The sequence below is a fragment of the Pinus tabuliformis genome, chromosome 7 (assembly GCF_031772625.1).
Source record: "Pinus tabuliformis cultivar Carrire ecotype Pingquan chromosome 7, CPIR1, whole genome shotgun sequence".
NCBI lineage: Eukaryota > Viridiplantae > Streptophyta > Pinopsida > Pinales > Pinaceae > Pinus > Pinus tabuliformis.
This window is the reverse complement of record NC_142293.1, coordinates 1,899,512,879-1,899,532,189: the sequence shown is the minus strand read 5'-3', so window position 1 is coordinate 1,899,532,189 and position 19,311 is coordinate 1,899,512,879. Positions and strand designations below refer to the sequence as shown.

General features: G+C 40.7%; 1 protein-coding gene across 6 annotated transcripts in view; it reads left to right on the top strand.

Moving 5' to 3' along the window:
* Nucleotides 1-19,311, top strand: part of LOC149256069 (protein ENHANCED DISEASE RESISTANCE 2-like) — a 313,045-nt gene that overhangs the window by 49,702 nt on the left and 244,032 nt on the right. For all 6 annotated transcript variants that reach the window (XR_016267267.1, XR_016267266.1, XR_016267268.1 and 3 more), the window contains exon 2: nucleotides 960-1,034. Coding sequence is in view for 3 of the 6 variants with exons in the window: in XM_089460657.1 (XP_089316783.1) it covers nucleotides 960-1,034 (75 nt within the window). In the remaining 3 variants the exon portion in view is untranslated. The remainder of the gene's footprint in view (nucleotides 1-959; nucleotides 1,035-19,311) is intronic.

Here is a 19,311-nt window from a genome sequence, read left to right as displayed (position 1 = left end):
TCAACTACTTGCCCCTCCACCTTCTCAAACACCCAAACCGCCATTGCAAGTTTCAACCTATGGGCTTTGATGTTGCAAGAGTTGTGGCATGTGGTGGAATCCTACTTAGTATCACACCTCCTAATACGGTTCTAAACTTCTATTGGGAGGAGATTATCAGAGAATGTATCAGTTCATTCTTCGTGATTGAGGAGTCTGTTGGGTCATCATCTTCTTCTTCCTCTCCTTATTCTACTTCTGGATCCAATGTGCTTTGAGATTGTACTTTGTTCTCCTTGTTTAGCCTGGGATGGGTAGCTGTTTGTTTGTCACTGACATATTATGTTTGAGATGGGCATGATATCTGTATTAATTTTGGCTATTATTATTTAGCTTTTTAGCTATTCTGTTTTTATGTAGATTACTGATAAGAATTGTTTTGCATTCCCATTATGTACTTACACTGGATTGTAATTCTAAGTCCCTGGGACCTACTATTGTGGCCATTCATTGGACATTAACAGAACGATCTTATCTTCTCCGTCTTTCTGTATGCAACTTTATTATGTGCTGTGCACAATTTTATAGTTGAGAATTTTAAACATCAAATATTTTCGCAAGAGTAGATCATTGAGCATTTGCTTTTAAATCTACGTTTCTGTTGGAAAATTTTAAATAGTTTAGAATGACATTTCACTGTTGGAAAGGTTACTTGGCATTGGCAGATGCATTAAGATAAGCTCTTAGGCGAGTTTTAAAAAAAAATTCCTTGTGTGTCATCTATTTTGTTTTTGGTTCAAGGTTAATGTCAGCTAAACATCCTGGTGCACCTCTATAGAATTTTGATTGAACTGTATGGGAAATGACCCTATGAAATTTCCCTAAAACTTCACTGACATTCCAATATCATTGAAGTATTAAGCTTTTGACTGATTTTTCAACAGAACTTATGACAGTCTAAATTTGTTTCTCCCTATCAGGTTCCGATCAAGTCCCTTCTCATAGATGGGAATTGCAGAGTGGAGGATCGGGGATTGGAGACACATCACGGACATGTAAGATTTTAGCTTACTTTACCATACACTTTGAGCATATTATAGAGGTAATAGATGTGGCATATGGATCTTTTGCTTGTGTAGAACATTTATATCTTGATGAATGCATTATGTTGTTATGTAGAGGATGATAAATTACTTAAAGTTTTATGTCTTTGGAGATGGAAATTTAATGAGATTTCTTCATTAAAAGAATCTGCTCAGTTTTGATATATTATGCTATACTGCCTAGCCTTATTTTGAAGCTGGACTAGAACGAATTAATTTATAAAATTTGGACATCCTGTTAGGCTAGATAATGCATATCAGAGAACACTAATGATAGAGTGAAATGTCCTGCCATTCAGAACAGCTTAAGTTGGTATAGAGGGTGATAAATGATTTGTCGTGAAAAAGCTGGTCAGTTTAGAATCTAGATTAGTATTATGGTTTATAGTGTAGCCTTATTTTGAAGCTGAAGTATGTCACCAAGTTTCCAGTGTGTTCGGCATGTGTTTCTCTGTTTCTTGGTGTTTTAGGGGTTGAAATGCAGGGTACAGGTTTTCCTGAAACATAGAGTTCTGGTTATATAGGAACGAAATCCATTGGAAGCTTGTTAAAAGTCATTGTGAGAAATAAAACATCTAAAATCTGGAAAGAGAAAAAGGCATCACAGAAGGTAGTGTAATGCGGTTTTAGGTATTGATGCATTTTGCAACTTGGACGATGTTAATGATATTAGCAGTATCAAATAGGTAGATTTTATTGCATTCCATTCTTATAGAGTTAGTGAAGTATGGACTTTGTTGAAAGAGTGGAGAAAATAGTTGACAAGTAACACCACTATTTTCCTTTCTTTTTCTGAAAATACTTATATTATGCAAAGGCATACAAATGTGATTACTGTTGAAAATAGCAGCATCGGAAGTCATTCTCCAATGAGAGGCCTTAAATGGCCACCCTGAGGCTAGCCAGGGAAGATTTGGAGAATCAATAAATCCTGTGAGTCACTGCAAAAGTCAAGGCGAAGGTAGAAGCCTTGTGAGCTTTGACAAGAGCCAGGATGAAGGAGCTGCTAATGGATGCCTAGTGAGCCATGTGCAAAATCCAAGGCAATGTCTTGTGAGCTCTTTGAGCAACAGTCAAGACTAAGTCTAGCAAGAGTCAAGACGAATGAAGAAGTCCTGTGAGCTAGTACTGGCATGTGTGATGGACTCCTTGGCTTGTTGTGATGTGACTACCTAGAACCTGGCCCCTCCTAGGCTTACTCCAACAAGTGTCCAAGTTGTAGTACTAAATGATCACATGGAAAATACCACCTTCTTATTGATATCTTGAACACAAGTACTTAAATGTAATTGCAGGTGAATGGACCATACTGGTTGAGAGGGTGATAAAATGTCTATGTTAAAGCCTTGAGTCATGTAAACTCCTAGTCCTAGTGACTAGTTGAGATGTTATAATGTAATGTTATGATGTAAAGGCTAAAAGCCCAAGTTTGCTTAAGTTTATAAAGGCATTATTATATTAAAGATGTCAATGTAAATTTAGAAAAGAGGGGGTCGTACTAGTGTCTAGGGAGAACAACTTAAGTTGATAACCCCTCTCCCATGGAGTCTTCTAGAAGGATCATGAAGCTTATCCAATGTTGTTAAACACATACATGGCAGCAACAGAGTATGAATGATAATCATGTGAGTATATCTATTATTAACAAATGATATACATTTATAGTACATTCATATGACCTTTGGTTTCGCATTCCAAGGTTTCGTGGACTTCCTTAGACTATTCAACTTCCACACCAACCCTTAGAGGATTAGGTGTCCAACATTCCCCCCTTTAAATCAAAGGGTTATGTATGAGTCCAAGAAGAGAGCTATAATACAAAACGTGCAAAAATGCATGGTAGCACTAGGCTGAATGTGCTCTTTGAAATGTTGGTATAAAGGGCGGTGGTTTAAGGATGACCACCAATACTGGAACGCTTAGTGCAGTTCTCATAACTCTTCCAAGTCTGGCATGAAGCCGAGGTCTTCTGCTAGAGGAAGTGCTCCTGATGTTTTGAAGAGGGAAACCTTCAACCATGAAAGGGAGTTCTCACCCCGCATAAAAGGGAGCACCTCAACCTGAAAAGGGAGGTCTCAACCTGTGATGGTTTAAGGATTACCAACAACTCTGGAATGCTTAATGCAATTCCTGGAACTCTTCCAAAACTAGCAAGAAGCTGAAGTCTTCTGCTAGAGGAAGTGTCTCCAATTCTTTGAAGATGCATCACCAACTGAAGGCATGCTCAAGGGCATATTTGTCTCTGGCTACAACTCTGAATCTGATATGGTAATTGTTGGACATAGATTGTCATTGATGTCAATATGGCAATATTCGAGGAGCAGATAGAGACGAGAGGAGCAGACAGAGCCGAAGAAGAGGAGCACACAGAGCCATCGGAGCAAATGGAGACGAGAGGAGCAAATATACTACAGATAACGCTATCAGGAGCCATCGGGAGCCGTATAGGCCACAAAAGCTTATCGGATGCTAGTGATTACACTATTGGAAGCTTATCGGGCCTGTAAAGCCCATATATGTGTTTAATACATTATCGGAGCAGAAACCATATAAATATGCATTAACGTAAACGAAGGCGGAATACTATGAATCCTCGGCAAATACACTATCAGAGTTGCGCAGATGGACGACAGATACAACACGATGGGAAGATCCAACGGTCGCGGGCGATAAAGATGCACGTAGGTTAACGAGCGGGAGGGCCGTACTAAAAGGCGGTAAGCGGTTTCCCTGCACCGCTCATGGGAAAAAGTGGTTTACGTACGAGATGGCGCGATCCTATAATAAAGCGCCGCGTGGCAGATGGGACGGCGGGGAAACAACTTTCCCCGCGGGCTATCGCGTGCGCAAGTTCGTGGGGCGGGAGCTGTGAACGCCGTCAGATCTTGTGGCGGATGATCGAACGGCTGGGATAATCGCGCATGTTTCGAGGTTGATGTGACAAGAGAACGACAGAGAAGTTTAACGACCGTCGGATCGCGATGCGATGATCGAACGGTGCTGGTTCAATCGCATGGGTTTCCGACTGTTATGACAGGGAAACAGTGAATTTGAGGATTTGGCGAAGAACAGTGACTTTTCACAAAGTTATAGAGTAAAAATGGAGGTAGCAGGGTTTATTTGATCCTCGAGTTGTTGGATTATAGCAGAGCTAACAATTGTAATTCGGCCTCTCTTCCGCATTAACGTGACCTGTAAGAATTTGGTGAATCCGAATAGATAGAGGAAGCCATGGATTAGGAAGCTGAAAGATCAAGCGAGTTAGAGGAAACGACAACGACTGAAGAGGAATCCAAAGAGGCGGAGGAAAGCGGAAACGAAGAGTCAGAGACATTTGAGATACATAAAAAAAAACATAAAAACAAAGTAAGATGGTGATTTTTTATATATAGATAATCAGTCAGAGAGGAAGAAAAAAAGAACATGCAAGAAGAAGGAAATGCCAGAAAAGCAAGAGAACAGGAGAATAGCAGAAGCTCAGGAAGCTTGTGAGTAGAGAACAACAACAGAGCAATTTATATCAAGGTTGGGTTGGAGTCCAAGAGGTTGGAGCCTCAAAACTGAACAGGGCTAAAGTCATTAGGGGTAGGTGCTCCTAAGTACAGAACCACTGCTAAACAGAGTTGGTGCTCTGGAGGTTGGAGCCTCACTGAAGTCCAAGTTGGAGCTTGGCAACTATTCACAGTCAGATATATACTTATATTGTATTTACTTCATTGTACTTCTTGAGGTTTTTAATAAAAGCATTTATTCCAGCTGCTGGTTTCTGTGTTATGTGTATACATATACATATCTATATATGCTTTTGGAAATCACTAGAACAAAAAAAGTAAGAAACACTGATTCACCCCCCCCCCCCCTCTTAGTATTTCCAACAATTGGTATCAGAGCAGGCTTCTTCATACTAGCCTAACAGCGTGAAGAAGGATCCGCAACCATGATGAGAAATCACGAAGCATTAGGAAGACCTCCTTTGTTCGATGGCACTAACTTTGGTTTCTGGAAGAAAAGAATGACCTACTACTTAATGTCCCTTGGACCTGAAGTCTGGCATTTTGTTCAAAATGAATACAAGACTACTTCCACTCTTCCAACAGACCAAGATGAGAGGAAAGCCTACATTGCAAATGCAAAGGCCATGAACTCCGTCACTAGTGGAATCACTGATTCTGAGTTTACAAAAATCATGGACTGTACCTCTGCCAAAGAAATGTGGGAGAAGCTAGTTGGCTTGTACGATGGAGACTCAAAGGTCAAAAAGGCAAAGCGTCAAACTCACAGAAGACAATTTGAATGTTTGAGGATGGAAGATGAAGATGATATTGCAACATACCTTCTCTGAGTATCTGAAGTGGTAAACTCCCTGAAAGGATTGGACGAAAAAGTTGAAGAAAGTACCATTGTTCAAAAGGTATTAAGGTCTCTTCTAGACAGATTTGACTCCAAAATAAGCGCTATAGAAGAAGCAAAGGATCTAGATACCCTCAAAATGGATGAACTCCATGGAATTCTCACTGCCTATGAAATGAGGAAAGGTGGCCCAAGCTCCAAAGATGCAGCATTCAAGGCCTCAAAGTCAAAGAAGGGGAAAGAAAGGAATGACCGTAGTGATGAGTTAGATGTGGAATCTGAATTAGCTCAATTTGTACGAAAGCTTAAGAGAGGATCTAAACTTAAAGGCAAGCATCCTCTTATCTGTTTTAAATGTGGAAAAATGGGTCATTATGCAACAAAATGTCCTCATGAACATGACAGTGATGATGAAGGGAATTCTAAAAGAATGGCACATAAAAAGAAAGGGTTCAATAAGAAAAACTTCTTCTCCAAGCAAGATGAATCTGATGAGGATGGGTTTATGGTCATCAAAAGGAAATCAGATGAGGAAAGTGATCATGATGAAAGCCAAGAAGCATTATTCATGGCACTCGCAGATGATGATGACTCAAGGCTGGAAGGAAATGTAGATGAACTATTAATAAGCGCCATTGAAGAAAATGAGAAATTATGGAACAAAATCATTTCTCTCAAAGTGGGAAACGAGGAAATAAGAAGGATAGAAGATCTCTTGGAAGCAAAGCTTAAAGAAAAGGAAGAGACTTGTGAAGAACGCGAGGCCGAAATAGTGTCTCTGAGAAAGGAGTTGGAGCAAATTAAAAAGGGCTGTAAAAGCTCTCAAATACTTGAGACTATTCTGAAAAATCAAAAACCTCAACATGACAAGTCTGGAATAGGTTTCAAAGGAGAATCCTCAAGCACTGAGAATAATGCGAAAAGCTATGCCAATGCACTTTCCTGCAATCCAAAAGATGAAAAAGTATGTTATCAAAAGTGCATCCCAGATCCCAAGAATGAAGAGAGAGTTGCTTCAAAGAAGAATGTGAAGTCGAATCATGGACACTACAACAAATACAAACCTGTACTCCACCAAAGGCCCATCGCAAATCCGAAGAACGAGGGAGGAGTAATTCCCAGGATGGAAATCGACTCAAATCGTGGTTGCTTCAACAAGTACAAAACCATATTTCTTGGACACTGCTTTCACTGTAAAAACTTCGGTCATCAAGCCAGACATTGTATGGCTCATAGAAGTGAAAAGACAAATCTAAAGGACCGAATAATCAACTCATATGCCCCCAAAAGGCAGGGACAAATCAAAACGTTCAATTCATTTGATCCCTTGACCAAATTTGATCTGATTTGCTCCTTCTGCTACAATAATGGACACTATGAACAAGACTGCCCACTCAAAGGAAGAAAGACGAGTAGTAAGAACTCCAGCATGGACAAATGCAGCCTGGCTCTATATGCTCAAAATAATGAAAACCAGTGGTTTGTAGATAGTAGGTGCTCCAGACACATGACAGGAGACAGAAGGAAGTTTGTCTCATTAAGCAAAAAGGAAGGGAATGTGTCTTTTGGAAGCGGATCAGGCAGAATTGCAGGAAAAGGAATAGTTACTTTGATCAATGGAAAAGGAAAAGCTCAAGATGCTCTGCTAGTTGATGGGCTCAAACACAACCTCCTGAGTGTCAGCGAAATCTGTGATCAAGGACATAAAGTCGTTTTTAGCACCAAAGACTGTGAAATTAGGAACTCTGCCTCAAGGAAACTTGTGGCAAAAGGGGTGAGAACATCAAACAACATTTACATTCTGAACAAGATTCAAGAAAATAAATGCTACTTAAGTCAGACAGATGAGAGTTGGTTGTGGCACGAGCGACTTGGACATACAAGCTTCGAAAATCTGATCAATATCAGCAAGATCAAAACTGTACGAGACATACCAAGGCTGTCCAAACCAAATCAAGCAGTGTGTAGTCCATGTCAACATGGAAAGCAGACCAGAACCAACCACAAGACAAAGGAGCTCTATACATCAAAGCCCTTGGAGATCATCCATGCTGATGTGTGTAGGCCAACTAGAAATCAAGCACTCCAAGGAGAAAGGTACTTTGTGTTATTTGTTGATGATTATACTAGAATGATGTGGATATATTTCATAAAGTATAAATTTGAAACTTTTGAGTGTTTTAAGAATCTAAAAGCCCTTGTAGAAAATGAAAAAGATTCAAAAATTAAGTGCCTCCAAACAGACAGAGGAGGAGAATTCACATCAAATGAGTTTAGTGAGTTCTGTAATAATAATGGAATTGAAAGGGAATTCTCGGTAGCCAGAACACCTCAGCAAAATGGGGTAGTTGAAAGAAGAAATCGAACAGTCCAAGAAATGGCAAGAACTATGCTATTAGTAGCAGACTTACAACCTAAATTCTGGAGAGAAGCAGTAGGAACAACTGTCTATACACTGAATCGAACTCAATTAAGACCAAATTGTGAAAAAACTCCTTATGAGCTATGGAAAGGAAGACCTGCTTCGGTGAAGCACTTCAAGATCTTTGGAAGCAAGTGCTTCATAAAAATAAATGATGGCTCACCCGGAAAGTTTGATTCTCAGGTTGATGAAGGAATATTTCTTGGATACTCTACACGGAGCAAGGCTTACAAGTGCTACAATTATCAACTGAAGAAAATAGTGTAAAGCATTGATGTAAAGGTTGATGAAGATCTTCCAGAAAGGGAAATTGAAGAACATGAAGATGACTCTCTCATTGAAGAAGAAGAACCTAAAGAAGAAGTAATAGATGAAGAAGAAGAAGAAGAAGAGGAAAGAGAACCACCTAATACCCCTTCAAAGATGAAGTATGTCCAAAGACATCATCCAGAAGAGCAAATCATTGGCGATAGAGATGAAGGTGTGCAGACCAAAGAAGGATATCAATCACACCCTAGAGAAAAGTCATTGCCCTCCTATCTATGATAGAACCAGAAACATTTGCAGAAGCAAGTAAGGATCCTCATTGGGTAAAAGCCATGGAAGAAGAAATGTCCCAAATTGAGAAGAACAAGACATGGGAGCTGGTACCTCGTCCAAAGGACAAAAACATAATAGGAACCAAATGGGTGTTCAAAAATAAAATGAATGAGGAAGGACAGGTTATCAGAAACAAGGCAAGACTTGTCTGCAAAGGCTATTCACAAATTGAAGGAGTTGACTTTGAAGAGACATTTGCACCAGTGGCCCGTATGGAAGCTATTAGGATGTTCTTGGCATTTGCTTGCTCAAGAGGATTCAAAATCTATCAAATGGACGTGAAATCAGCATTTCTAAATGGGGAACTCAAGGAGGAAGTCTACATGGAGCAGCCAGAAGGTTTTGATCTAACAGCAGGGAAGGACTTAGTTTGTAAGTTGAAAAAGGCCTTATATGGGTTGAAACAAGCTCCTAGAGCTTGGTATTCAAGACTGGATCACTATTTACAACAACAAGGCTTCAAAAAGGGAGGGGATGGAAGTAATCTATACATAAAGAGAGATCAAGGTAAGTTACTAGTTGCTCTTGTTTATGTCGATGATCTGATTTTTGCTAGTAATAATGATGAAATGAGCCATGCATTTTCTCAAAACATGTCAAAAGAGTTTGAGATGTCAATGATAGGAGAGCTGTCCCACTTCCTTGGACTTCAAATATCTCAAACTAGAGCAGGATTGTGTATATCTCAAACCAAATATCTAAAAGACATGCTCAAAAAATATGGAATGGAGGATTGTGCACCCATGAGCACACTTATGACCACAAATTGCAAACTGAGCAAAGATGATGACTCCCCTCTAGTAGATGCAACTCATTACAGGTCAATGATTGGAGCCCTTCTATACTTAACAGCTACACGACCAAGACATAATGCAAGCAGTAGGAATGGTGGGAAGATTTCAATCTGCTCCCAAACAATCCCATTTATTAGTTGTAAAAAGAATTCTCAGATATCTGAAGGGAACTTTTGATTTCGGTCTTTGGTACCCAAAGGACTCAACACTGATTGTAACTGCATACACCGATGCTGATTGGGCTGGAAGTATAGATGATCGGAAAAGCACTAGTGGAAATGCATTCTTCCTAGGAGACTGTTTGGTATCCTGGCTCAGCAAAAAACAGTCATCCATATCATTATCCACAGCCGAAGCTGAGTATATTGCTGTAGCAGACTGTTGTTCTCAGATATTATGGATGAAGGAAGCTCTAAAAGATCTCGACATATGTACAAATCAACCAATTTCTGTCTATTGTGACAACACAAGTGCTATCAGTCTCAGCAAAAATCTTGTGATGCACTCAAGAACCAAACACATACCAATCAAGTATCATTTCCTCCGTGAACAAGTAGCTGAACAAAACATCGTCCTGGAATATATCAGTACTAAGGAGCAGATAGCTGATATTTTCACAAAACCTCTTCCTCGAGAAGCATTCGAACATTTGCGTCAAAAGATGGGGGTTATTTCTTTATCATCACTCAAGTTCATTCATAAAGATGTAGCAGGACAGGGGGAGTAGTTTGACAGGGGAGTCCATATGCATCCCTTTGCCATTGATGTCAAAGGGGGAGAAAGCAGAAGAATATTGCCATCAATAACAAAGGGGGAGATTGTTGGACACAGATTGTCATTCATGTCAATATGGCAATATTCGAGGAGCAGATAGAGACGAGAGGAGCACACAGAGCCGAAGAAGAGGAGCACACAGAGCCATCAGAGCAGATGGAGACAAGAGGAGCAAATATACCACAGATAACGCTATCAGGAGCCATCGGGAGCCGTATAGGCCACAAAAGCTTATCGGATGCTAGCGATTACACTATTGGAAGCTTATCGGGCCTATAAAGCCCATATATGCATTTAATACATTATCAGAGCAGAAACCATATAAATATGCATTAACGTAAACGAAGGTGGAATACTATGAATCCCCGACAAATACACTATCAAAGTTGCGCAGATGGACGACAGATACATCATGACGGGCAGATTCAGTGGTCACGGGCGATAAAGATGAACGCAGGTTAACGAGCGAGAGGGCTGTACTAAAAGGCGGTAAGCGGTTTCCCCGCACCGCTCACGGGAAAAGGTGGTTTACGTACGAGATGGCGCGATCCTATAATAAAGCGTTGCATGGCAGATGGGACGACGGGGAAACAACTTTCCCCGCGGGCTATCGCGTGCGCAAGTTCGCGGGGCGGACGTTGCGAACACCGTCAGATCTTGTGGCGGATGATGGAACCTCTGGGATAATCACGCACATTTCGGGGTTGATGTGACAGGAGAATGGCGCAAAAGTTTAACGACCGTCGGATCGCGATGTGATGATCGAACCGTGCGGGTTCAATCGCATGGGTTTCCGACTGTTATGACAGGGAAACAATGAATTTGAGGATTTGGCGAGGAACAGTGACTTTTCACAGAGTTATAGAGTAAAAATGGAGGTAGCAGGGTTTATTTGATCCTCGAGTTGTTGGATTATAGCAGAGCTAACAATTGTAATTCGGCCTCTCTTCCGCATTAACGTGACCTGTAAGAATTTGGTGAATCTAAATAGATAGAGGAAGCCATGGATCGGGAAGCTGAAAGATCAAGCGAGTTAGAGGAAACGACAGCGACCGAGGAGGAAGCCAAAGAGGCGAAGGAAAGCGGAAACGAAGAGTCAGAGACATCTGAGATACATAGAAAAAACATAAAAACAAAGTAAGATGGTGATTTTTTTATATATAGATAATCAGTGAGAGAGGAAGAAAAAAAGAACAGGCAAGAAGAAGGAAAGGCTAGAAAAGCAAGAGAACAGGAGAATAGCAAAAGCTTAGCAAGCTTGTGAGTAGAGAACAATAGCAGAACAATTTATATCAAGGTTGGGTTGGAGCCTCAGAACTGAACAGGACTAAAGTCATTAGGGGTAGGTGCTCCTAAGTACAGAACCACTGCTAAACAGAGTTGGTTCTCTGGAGGTTGGAGCCTCACTGAAGTCCAAGTTGGAGCTTGGCAACTATTCACAGTCAGATATATACTTATATTGTATTTACTTCATTGTACTTCATTGTTCTGTGTATACATATACATATCTATATATGGTTTTGGCAATCACTAGAACAAAAAAAGTAAGAAATACTGATTCACCCCACCCCCTCTTAGTATTTCCAACAAGGTTGTGGCTCAGGCTTGCTTGATGTGGCTTTGAACCTTGTAGATGACCATCATTTTCTCCCCTATTAGATACAAGGTGAGATGATGGAGAAAATTCAACTACAAGACTGTTCAATACTCTAGAACAAGTTCTGACATATGATTGGAATATCTTCTTGGCTGTTGATGCTCATTGCCATAAGCGATCCATCCAAGATGAATCTTTGTTCTTGCAGGAGGTTTGTTTTGAAGCATCTGTTTGAAGAATGACTGGTTTTATGACAATTCCTACATGGATGAATATCAAAACAGTGATCTTTCATATGGCCAACTGGGTCACAGTGTTGGCATTTAACAATGTGTTGTTGTTGCTGTGGAAGAGGAGCAGGAACATATGAAGATGAACTGTCATGAAGAAACCCAACACTTTGAAATTTGATGGGCTTGGAATAGTCTGGAATATGAAAGGAAACCTCCTTATCATATCCAAGACCTGTTCTATGCTTGTTGTGGACAAGCTCTTCCCAAGGTTTGACGATGGGCTTGGGAAGTGCAAACTGAACTTCTGCATCTGCATGTAACTCTGCTGCTTTATTGGGCACTAGATCTGAGTCAACTGTAAGATTAGTGTTTCGCTGTTTATGGGAGTTTGTTTCAATCTTTTGAACAGAAACAGGTTCAGAATGATGACTCCACTGTTGTAATTCTTCCTGCTGTAGTTGAGATTCAAGCTGCAAAAAATTAATTTTCTCATGTGCATTTTGCAGACAAATTTTAATATCAGAAAGTGTATCAGACCTAATTTTTACCATTCCATCAAAAGTGGAATGAATTAGGATATTTAACAACTCTAATGTATCATCAATTCTAGCCATTGTCTCAACAATCCTAATGGAGATTGTAGCAAGGCTAGACAAACCGCAGTGGGGCGCTTCTCAGGTACAAAGTGTAAGACTAGAATGAGAAAATCAACAAAATCATTTGCATCTAGTTTAGGAGAATTATATTTTTCTTCAAGCACTTTGTTCAATGGCCAAAACCGTAACCGCCGAATATGTCTTAGATTACTATGCCTGTTGAAAAAGTCACGAGAATACCGTCCACCTGTTTAGGGAGTGCATGCCGTAGCCTTTATGGTGGAGTTGTAAAATGGATGATGGGAAAGGAAACCAATGGAAGTGACAGCATTGCTGTTCAGCGTGCAACTGAAAAACATTAGGAGGATCTTGTCATTTTGATTGCTGTGGTAAGCTCATGTCAGAGGGAAACAAGTAGCACAACTAGGCCATATCTCTGCACATTATCGTAGAGCTCAAACAGTGGAACAACGAGAAGGTTCAGAATGCAACCAATGTGGCAGTGAAATATGGTTGTATGTAACTTTGTAGGGTAGATAGTTAAAAGAAGAAATTCGTTTGACTTGTATGACCGTAATTCAAATAAAATTTAATCCTCTTTGATAACATATCGGGTCACAACAGGTGTGTTAAACCACGCACATGTTCATGCGCGATTATCGTCCGATTAATCAACCAATGAACAATCTTGATGACTGGAACTCAACGAGGTTTTAATCCCGTTGTATAAAACCTTATTGCGTCCATTCCTAATGTTAATCTGCGCGGACTTTCGGAAGAGATATGCGTTCGATCACCCATTAAACGGATGGTATGATCACTCTGAACCTTAAACTCCTTTTAATAACCACATCACATCCGTTTAAAATGTTAACTTGCTTGTATATTCTGACGCGATATGCGTCGATCTCCTTTGATCGGATGGTCACCGCTTCCTTGTGATTTCCGTCAATTTTAGCAGTCTGCCAAATTTCTTTTTCATTCGCCACTTTTACCTTGACTCCAGTTTGCACTCTGCAACCACAATACTCCTCCAGGCAGGTGATATTGACGGGGCAGAGGCTGTCTTTGATGCTGCTGTAGAGTGGTGGAGCAGAACGCTATTGGGACTCAAATGCGTGGGCGTGAAGATATGTGGATTCAAACTCAATAGTTGTAAAACATTTTGTCATTACTATCCGCCATGATTATAATACCCATATCCAAAATGACACTCGGATGCTTTCCACAACAGAGAATGATTTCCGCTGGAGACAAATCACCATACAATGCAACTTTTGACAATGATGTAGCCTAAGCCGCACATACCCACAGTATGCATATAAAATGCATGTCATATACATGTCCCAGGAATTTTAAAATTCCATACCTAGTAAAACCTTCACAAGTCAAGGTTTAATGCTCCTTCAATAAACTCTATGCAGAAACGTTTGATTTAACTATCTGAAGTCTGGACCTTTATAAACCTTTGTGCGAAACCTTACAAATCCTTCATAATCTTTGGTTAATTCTTATTACCCGCGCATATTAACCATACCATGGATTTTAGACTTTGGTTAAAACTCAACTTAAACCATAATACATTAATCCTGCTTATTTCCCATATAATAGAAATATTTCATAAACCACACTTAAACCTTACCTTTCTTCCATTCCACAAACCTTTGCACATATATCGATGCTCTCCTTAGCGCATTAAATCTTCGCCGTCGATCTCATTCCTCAATCCGACGGTTATCACGCAATAACTCGCGCCAACTAGCTTAAGCCAATCTCCACTGTTTATTTCTCTTACCTCAATCCAACGGTGATCACGTAATCTCACGTGAAATCTTGCACGATGCATAACAAGTTGAGAGCGCGCGAGAAAAGTGGTTTTCTCTTTCCATCGTGTGCTACGTGTCAACCTCTCAGGTTAATCGCGTGAAATTGTAAAATACCATTTACAGCTTTTAGGGCGCGTGAGATACTGCTTACCGCCTACGAAGACCACTCCATTATTCTGCACGTTTTCCACCCTTCTGTCGACACGTGCCTTGATGTGATCTGTCCATTTCTTAACTTAATCTCCTGCGATAAGATCTTCGTCGCTCATCTTCCATTAACCCTGTCCATTGATCCGACTGATCCAACAGTTATTGTGCACTGTCGCCTGATTCACTGGACCTCGAGCTGGAAGGATTTCCAGCCTCCAACAAAGTATCAATTCCACCTGTTCAGCTTCCTGGCCCGCTTAAGGGTTTCGGTCTTGGCTTCGAGCTTCTTGGGAAGTCACCTGTGGACGAGAAAGTCGCAGTCCATAGATCCTCTAATGTGGCAGCAGGGGCAACGTTCATATAACTGGACGGTGTATATACTAATATGATTCAAGGAAACCACAGTCACTGTGTACAATCGTGGTGTACATGCCAACACAATTTCACTGATAATTTCACTGACAAGGAGGAGGTATTATGGTGCGGAGTCAGGAGTATTAACTGTGCGGAAGGAGAGGCGTTAACCAAGAAACAGTCATGGTAATGCAGTATTATGAACACAGTAATACCGCATGACAATCACTCCATGTCAAGCAACACAATGTTCATCCAAAACGCAGTCAACACATTACCATTCAACGCAGAATACCATTCAATGCAGAATATGTATCGAATATGTATGGCCGCAATACATACTTACTTCACTCATGGCACTCACCACGGTCATCTCAGTCTTCCACACAACACAAACTTTAAAGGTCGTTCGATTTTCTATCAAATGCAGAGCGTTCAGGTGCAGAGTCCAAGCGAGTGCGTTTTTTGCTATTTGAGGCAGTGGATAGAGAACCCAACACAAATCTAGCTGAGAGAGGTCAGCCGGACAGTGTGAAGCATGAAATAGGCATGCACACAATAATAGTAGTTCTATCCGCAGGAATGCAGAACTGACATGCACAAAGAGGCCACAACACAACTGGCTCAAATTGGAGCAGGGCAGGAGTACGCCTGCTCTAATACCATGTTAAACACATACATGGTGGCAATAGAGTATGAATGAGAAGCATGAGAGTATATCTATTATTAACAAATGATAGACGTTTATAGTACATTGATATGACCTTTGGTTTTGTATTCCAAGGTCTCTTGGACTTCCTTAGACTATTCAACTTCCACACCAACCCTTAGAGGATTAGGTGTCCAACAAATGTCAATTTCAGATTAGATCTGGGTGCTCCATTCTAGCCAATAGAAATGATAAAAGGACCAAGAGAAAGCAATTCACTACGAAAGTTCTTTTTCTGCAGTTTTTTATCTACTCTCCAAGGCGCACCTATCCCTCTTGAGCGCCCAAGGTTTCAAGTTCTCAGCTGTTAGATATAAGCATTCAAAGATAAGCAGTCATTTTGCCTAGATCTGGTCTATTTTTCTACAGTGCGCCCAAGTAAGCTTCAAATCTACTTCATACAAGCTCAGATCTAGTCCAGGTTGCTTCAGATTTGACATCTTTGGCTCAAGGCAAGTTGATCTAAGTCATTTGCACTTGCATGCAAAAAGTTTCAAATCAGTTAAGGCTTCATTTGTCTCCAGTCGTCCTCTCTCCCAGCGAACTGTATTTTAGCGCCCTCAAGAAGGGTTTTGTACCTGCAAATTTGTTCAAGAGCAATAAAGTAAGAAGGTCCTTGCTTTGGGGTTTTCTCCCTTATTGGGTTTCCCCAGGGCAAATATTGTGTATTGATGTGTTTGATTATTTTAACAATTTATTTCACTTACTTATGCATGTTGATATTCAGATCTAAAGAATTTAAAGTACTAACATTCATATCTAGCAGTTTGATCTAGCAGATCTAAGTGTACAACAAATAGTTCTTGCAAATCTGAGTGAGGATCTAAGTGAACAACAAGCAGATTTAGCAAATCTGAGTGCAGATCTAAGTGAACAGCGAGCAATCTAGCAAATCTGAGTGTCTAGAAGGCTGAAAACCTCAGTTTTGAGGTGTCCTTATAAGTTTTTGATCATTTACAATAAGTTGATTTGAAGAACAAAATTTCATGTGTACTTGAAAAGTTAGTTTCTGTTGTTTATATTTTCAGCTATATATGTGATTGCTAAGAGTTCAGAATTTTAATTCCGTTATTGAAGTAATTCAATATCTGGGTTATTTGATAAAGAAACATAGGACAATAGTCATCTTGAGTTAAGAAAATTTTAACATGGTATTAGAGCAGGGTGTGTAGAGCTCTGACTTGTAGCATTCAAACTCCACATAGATCAAAGGCTTATTTTTCCAGATCTACACAAGGTTTATTTGCAGGCTGAGTCATGGCTTCCTTATCCACTTTGTTCAAAAGGAAGACTGATTGGAAGGGTCCTCCAACTTCCATGTTTGGAAGATGAGGATCATTAACATCCTTCAAGGGCAAGAATTGCTCCACTTTATCAATTCTGAACCAGAGCGCTCTACCTCCATTGCTAGGGGTGTTGCTTTTGATATAAACCAGGCAAAAGAAAGGAGAATTATATTTGGTTCTGTGAATGATATTGTCCTGGGGGTAATGACAGTTGCAATGACTCCAAAACAATGTATGGATTCACTTTCCAGTCTATATAACTTTGTACCAAGTCAAAAGAGATACTTGAAACATAAACTAGAGTTCCTAAAGCTAGAAAAGGGAGAGACTGTTGCAGATTTGTGCTCAAAGATTAAGTAGATACCAGATCAACTTATAGTAGTTGGAGTCAAAGTGGAAGATGATGATTTGGTGCAGACCATTTATGATGGCCTTCCTCCTTCTTGGGGAGCTTTCTTTTCAAGCGTAAGTGGAAGAGCTAAACAACCTACTTTTGAGAGACTTTGGCATGATTGTATTGAAGAAGAAAACAAAGTATTGATTAGAGAAGGACACTCCAAGGAAGAGGTTCATGCACTTGCTACTAGAACAACGAAAAGAGGAAGGAGACCATCCTTCCAAAGGACTTCCACTCCCAAGAATGATCAAAAGGAGAAAGGTAAAGCATCCTATAAAGGTAAACACTTGATATTTCAAAGATCAAATGTTATAATTGCAACAAATTGGGACTCATGGCTAAAGACTGCAGGGTTAGGATGTTAGGGTCCAACCCTAACCCTCTTATTTATGTAATAGGGTCGAGTCATAGTTATAGTTAAGTAAAGAGTCAATAAAGCCCATATTAATAATTGTAAGTGGTTGACCCGCATTTAAAGAAGGGACCACAGTTAGTTGCAAATGGGCCATGGTATTAGATAGATGGTATTAATAAGAACCATGGTACTGACCCATGGTATTGCATGTATGAATTCTATATAAAGGATCGAGACTCCCCTCGAGGAGTGTCGTGTCTTATTTTGTAATTGAGCCCAACTCTATTGGAGGTTGCCCCCTCGAAGAGGCAAGTGAACATTGCTTTCCTTTCTGAATAATAAAATACATGCTGTTATTTCTTATTGTTCTGTGTTCTGGGTATATTTCTTTGCATATTTGGTATTCTGGTATCTTCTCGCAGGTCAAGAGCATAACAAGTGGTATCAGAGCACTTTCCAGGGCCGGTGGGATCTCCATTTTTAGTAGAATTTTTTTTGGCTAGAGACGTGTTTCGACATCTTTAAACCACGGGATTTGTCGTTGAGCGCATAAACCTGCAGATTTGGGGAGGCATGCACGCAGGAAATACAAGAGGTGGTCACGCTTGTTGGACTCCCTTGTAACCCTTGTGGGTACCCCTTCGAGTAGTAGCACATTAGACAGAACCGCGCACGGACTGTCTTCCAAGTACCCTCTGGGTATATCGGAAACCCCCTAGGCTCTCTTGAAACCTCGCCATAGATAAACCGTCGACCGTCTTGCTGCTACAATACAACGAGAACAACACTCGGGGAGATTACTCGCACGTACGATAGGGTAGTTGGGTTGTATGGCTAAGGGTATGGTTGATCCTCCTTGGTTAGTGCCTTGAAAGATTATGCCGAGTACTACTATCGGACCCTTATGTATATTGCGATCTGTAGCACCTGACACTCCTTGAGACCCTAGTTCCCTTGTCTCTCTTTCGATTGCCGCAGCAACACTCAGTTCTGCCACTCAAATCTATCAGATCCGCCATTTAGATCCAACAGTTGGGTTTGGTAGCAGTCGCAATAGTTAGATCGGCCATTGTGTGGCTCCTATACCTGGGCAGGATTTTTGCAGGACATTGGGCAGAAGCAACTTTTCAGGGAATCTGCTATTGCAGTATTCCTAAGCACGGAGTAAAACTCCTCTCAGAGTAAAAAAAAAAAGTCTGAGACACTCCCGAGACGCTTATAGGAGATTTAGCCCATAAGAATCAGGTCGACGAGTTGAGCATGGTGGTACCATTCACTTGTCAGCGTAAAAAAAATAAATTCAGGTGGTCCCAAATTTTTTCTCACAGTAACGACAAGTGCACCGGATCGGTGCATGGTACAAACCAGAGCTCAAGCTATGGCCAATGAGAAGATGGACTCCCTTGAACATAGGTTGGAGGAATTAACAAAGCAGATCCAGAACTTACAGGAAACTCTCACAAAGGGCAAGCCGGGGGAACAATTAGAGGCATATGATTTTAATGAAAACATTAAGGGCGAGTCTAGCCATTCTCTTCACTTCTATGGAAACCACCAACAGTCCCAGCCACGACCACCCAAGCTGGACATGTATAAATTTGATGGCTCTCATCCGGCCACATGGCTAGCACAAATGGAGCAATATTTCACATTGAATCACAGAATCACATCAGAGATGATGCGACTCAGCTAAGTGTGGGTAGCATGTACTTGGACAACGAAAGATGGCAATGGTGGCAGGGCCATCAACGTTGCTATGGAAGGCCTGTGACTTTGCAGGCTAAGT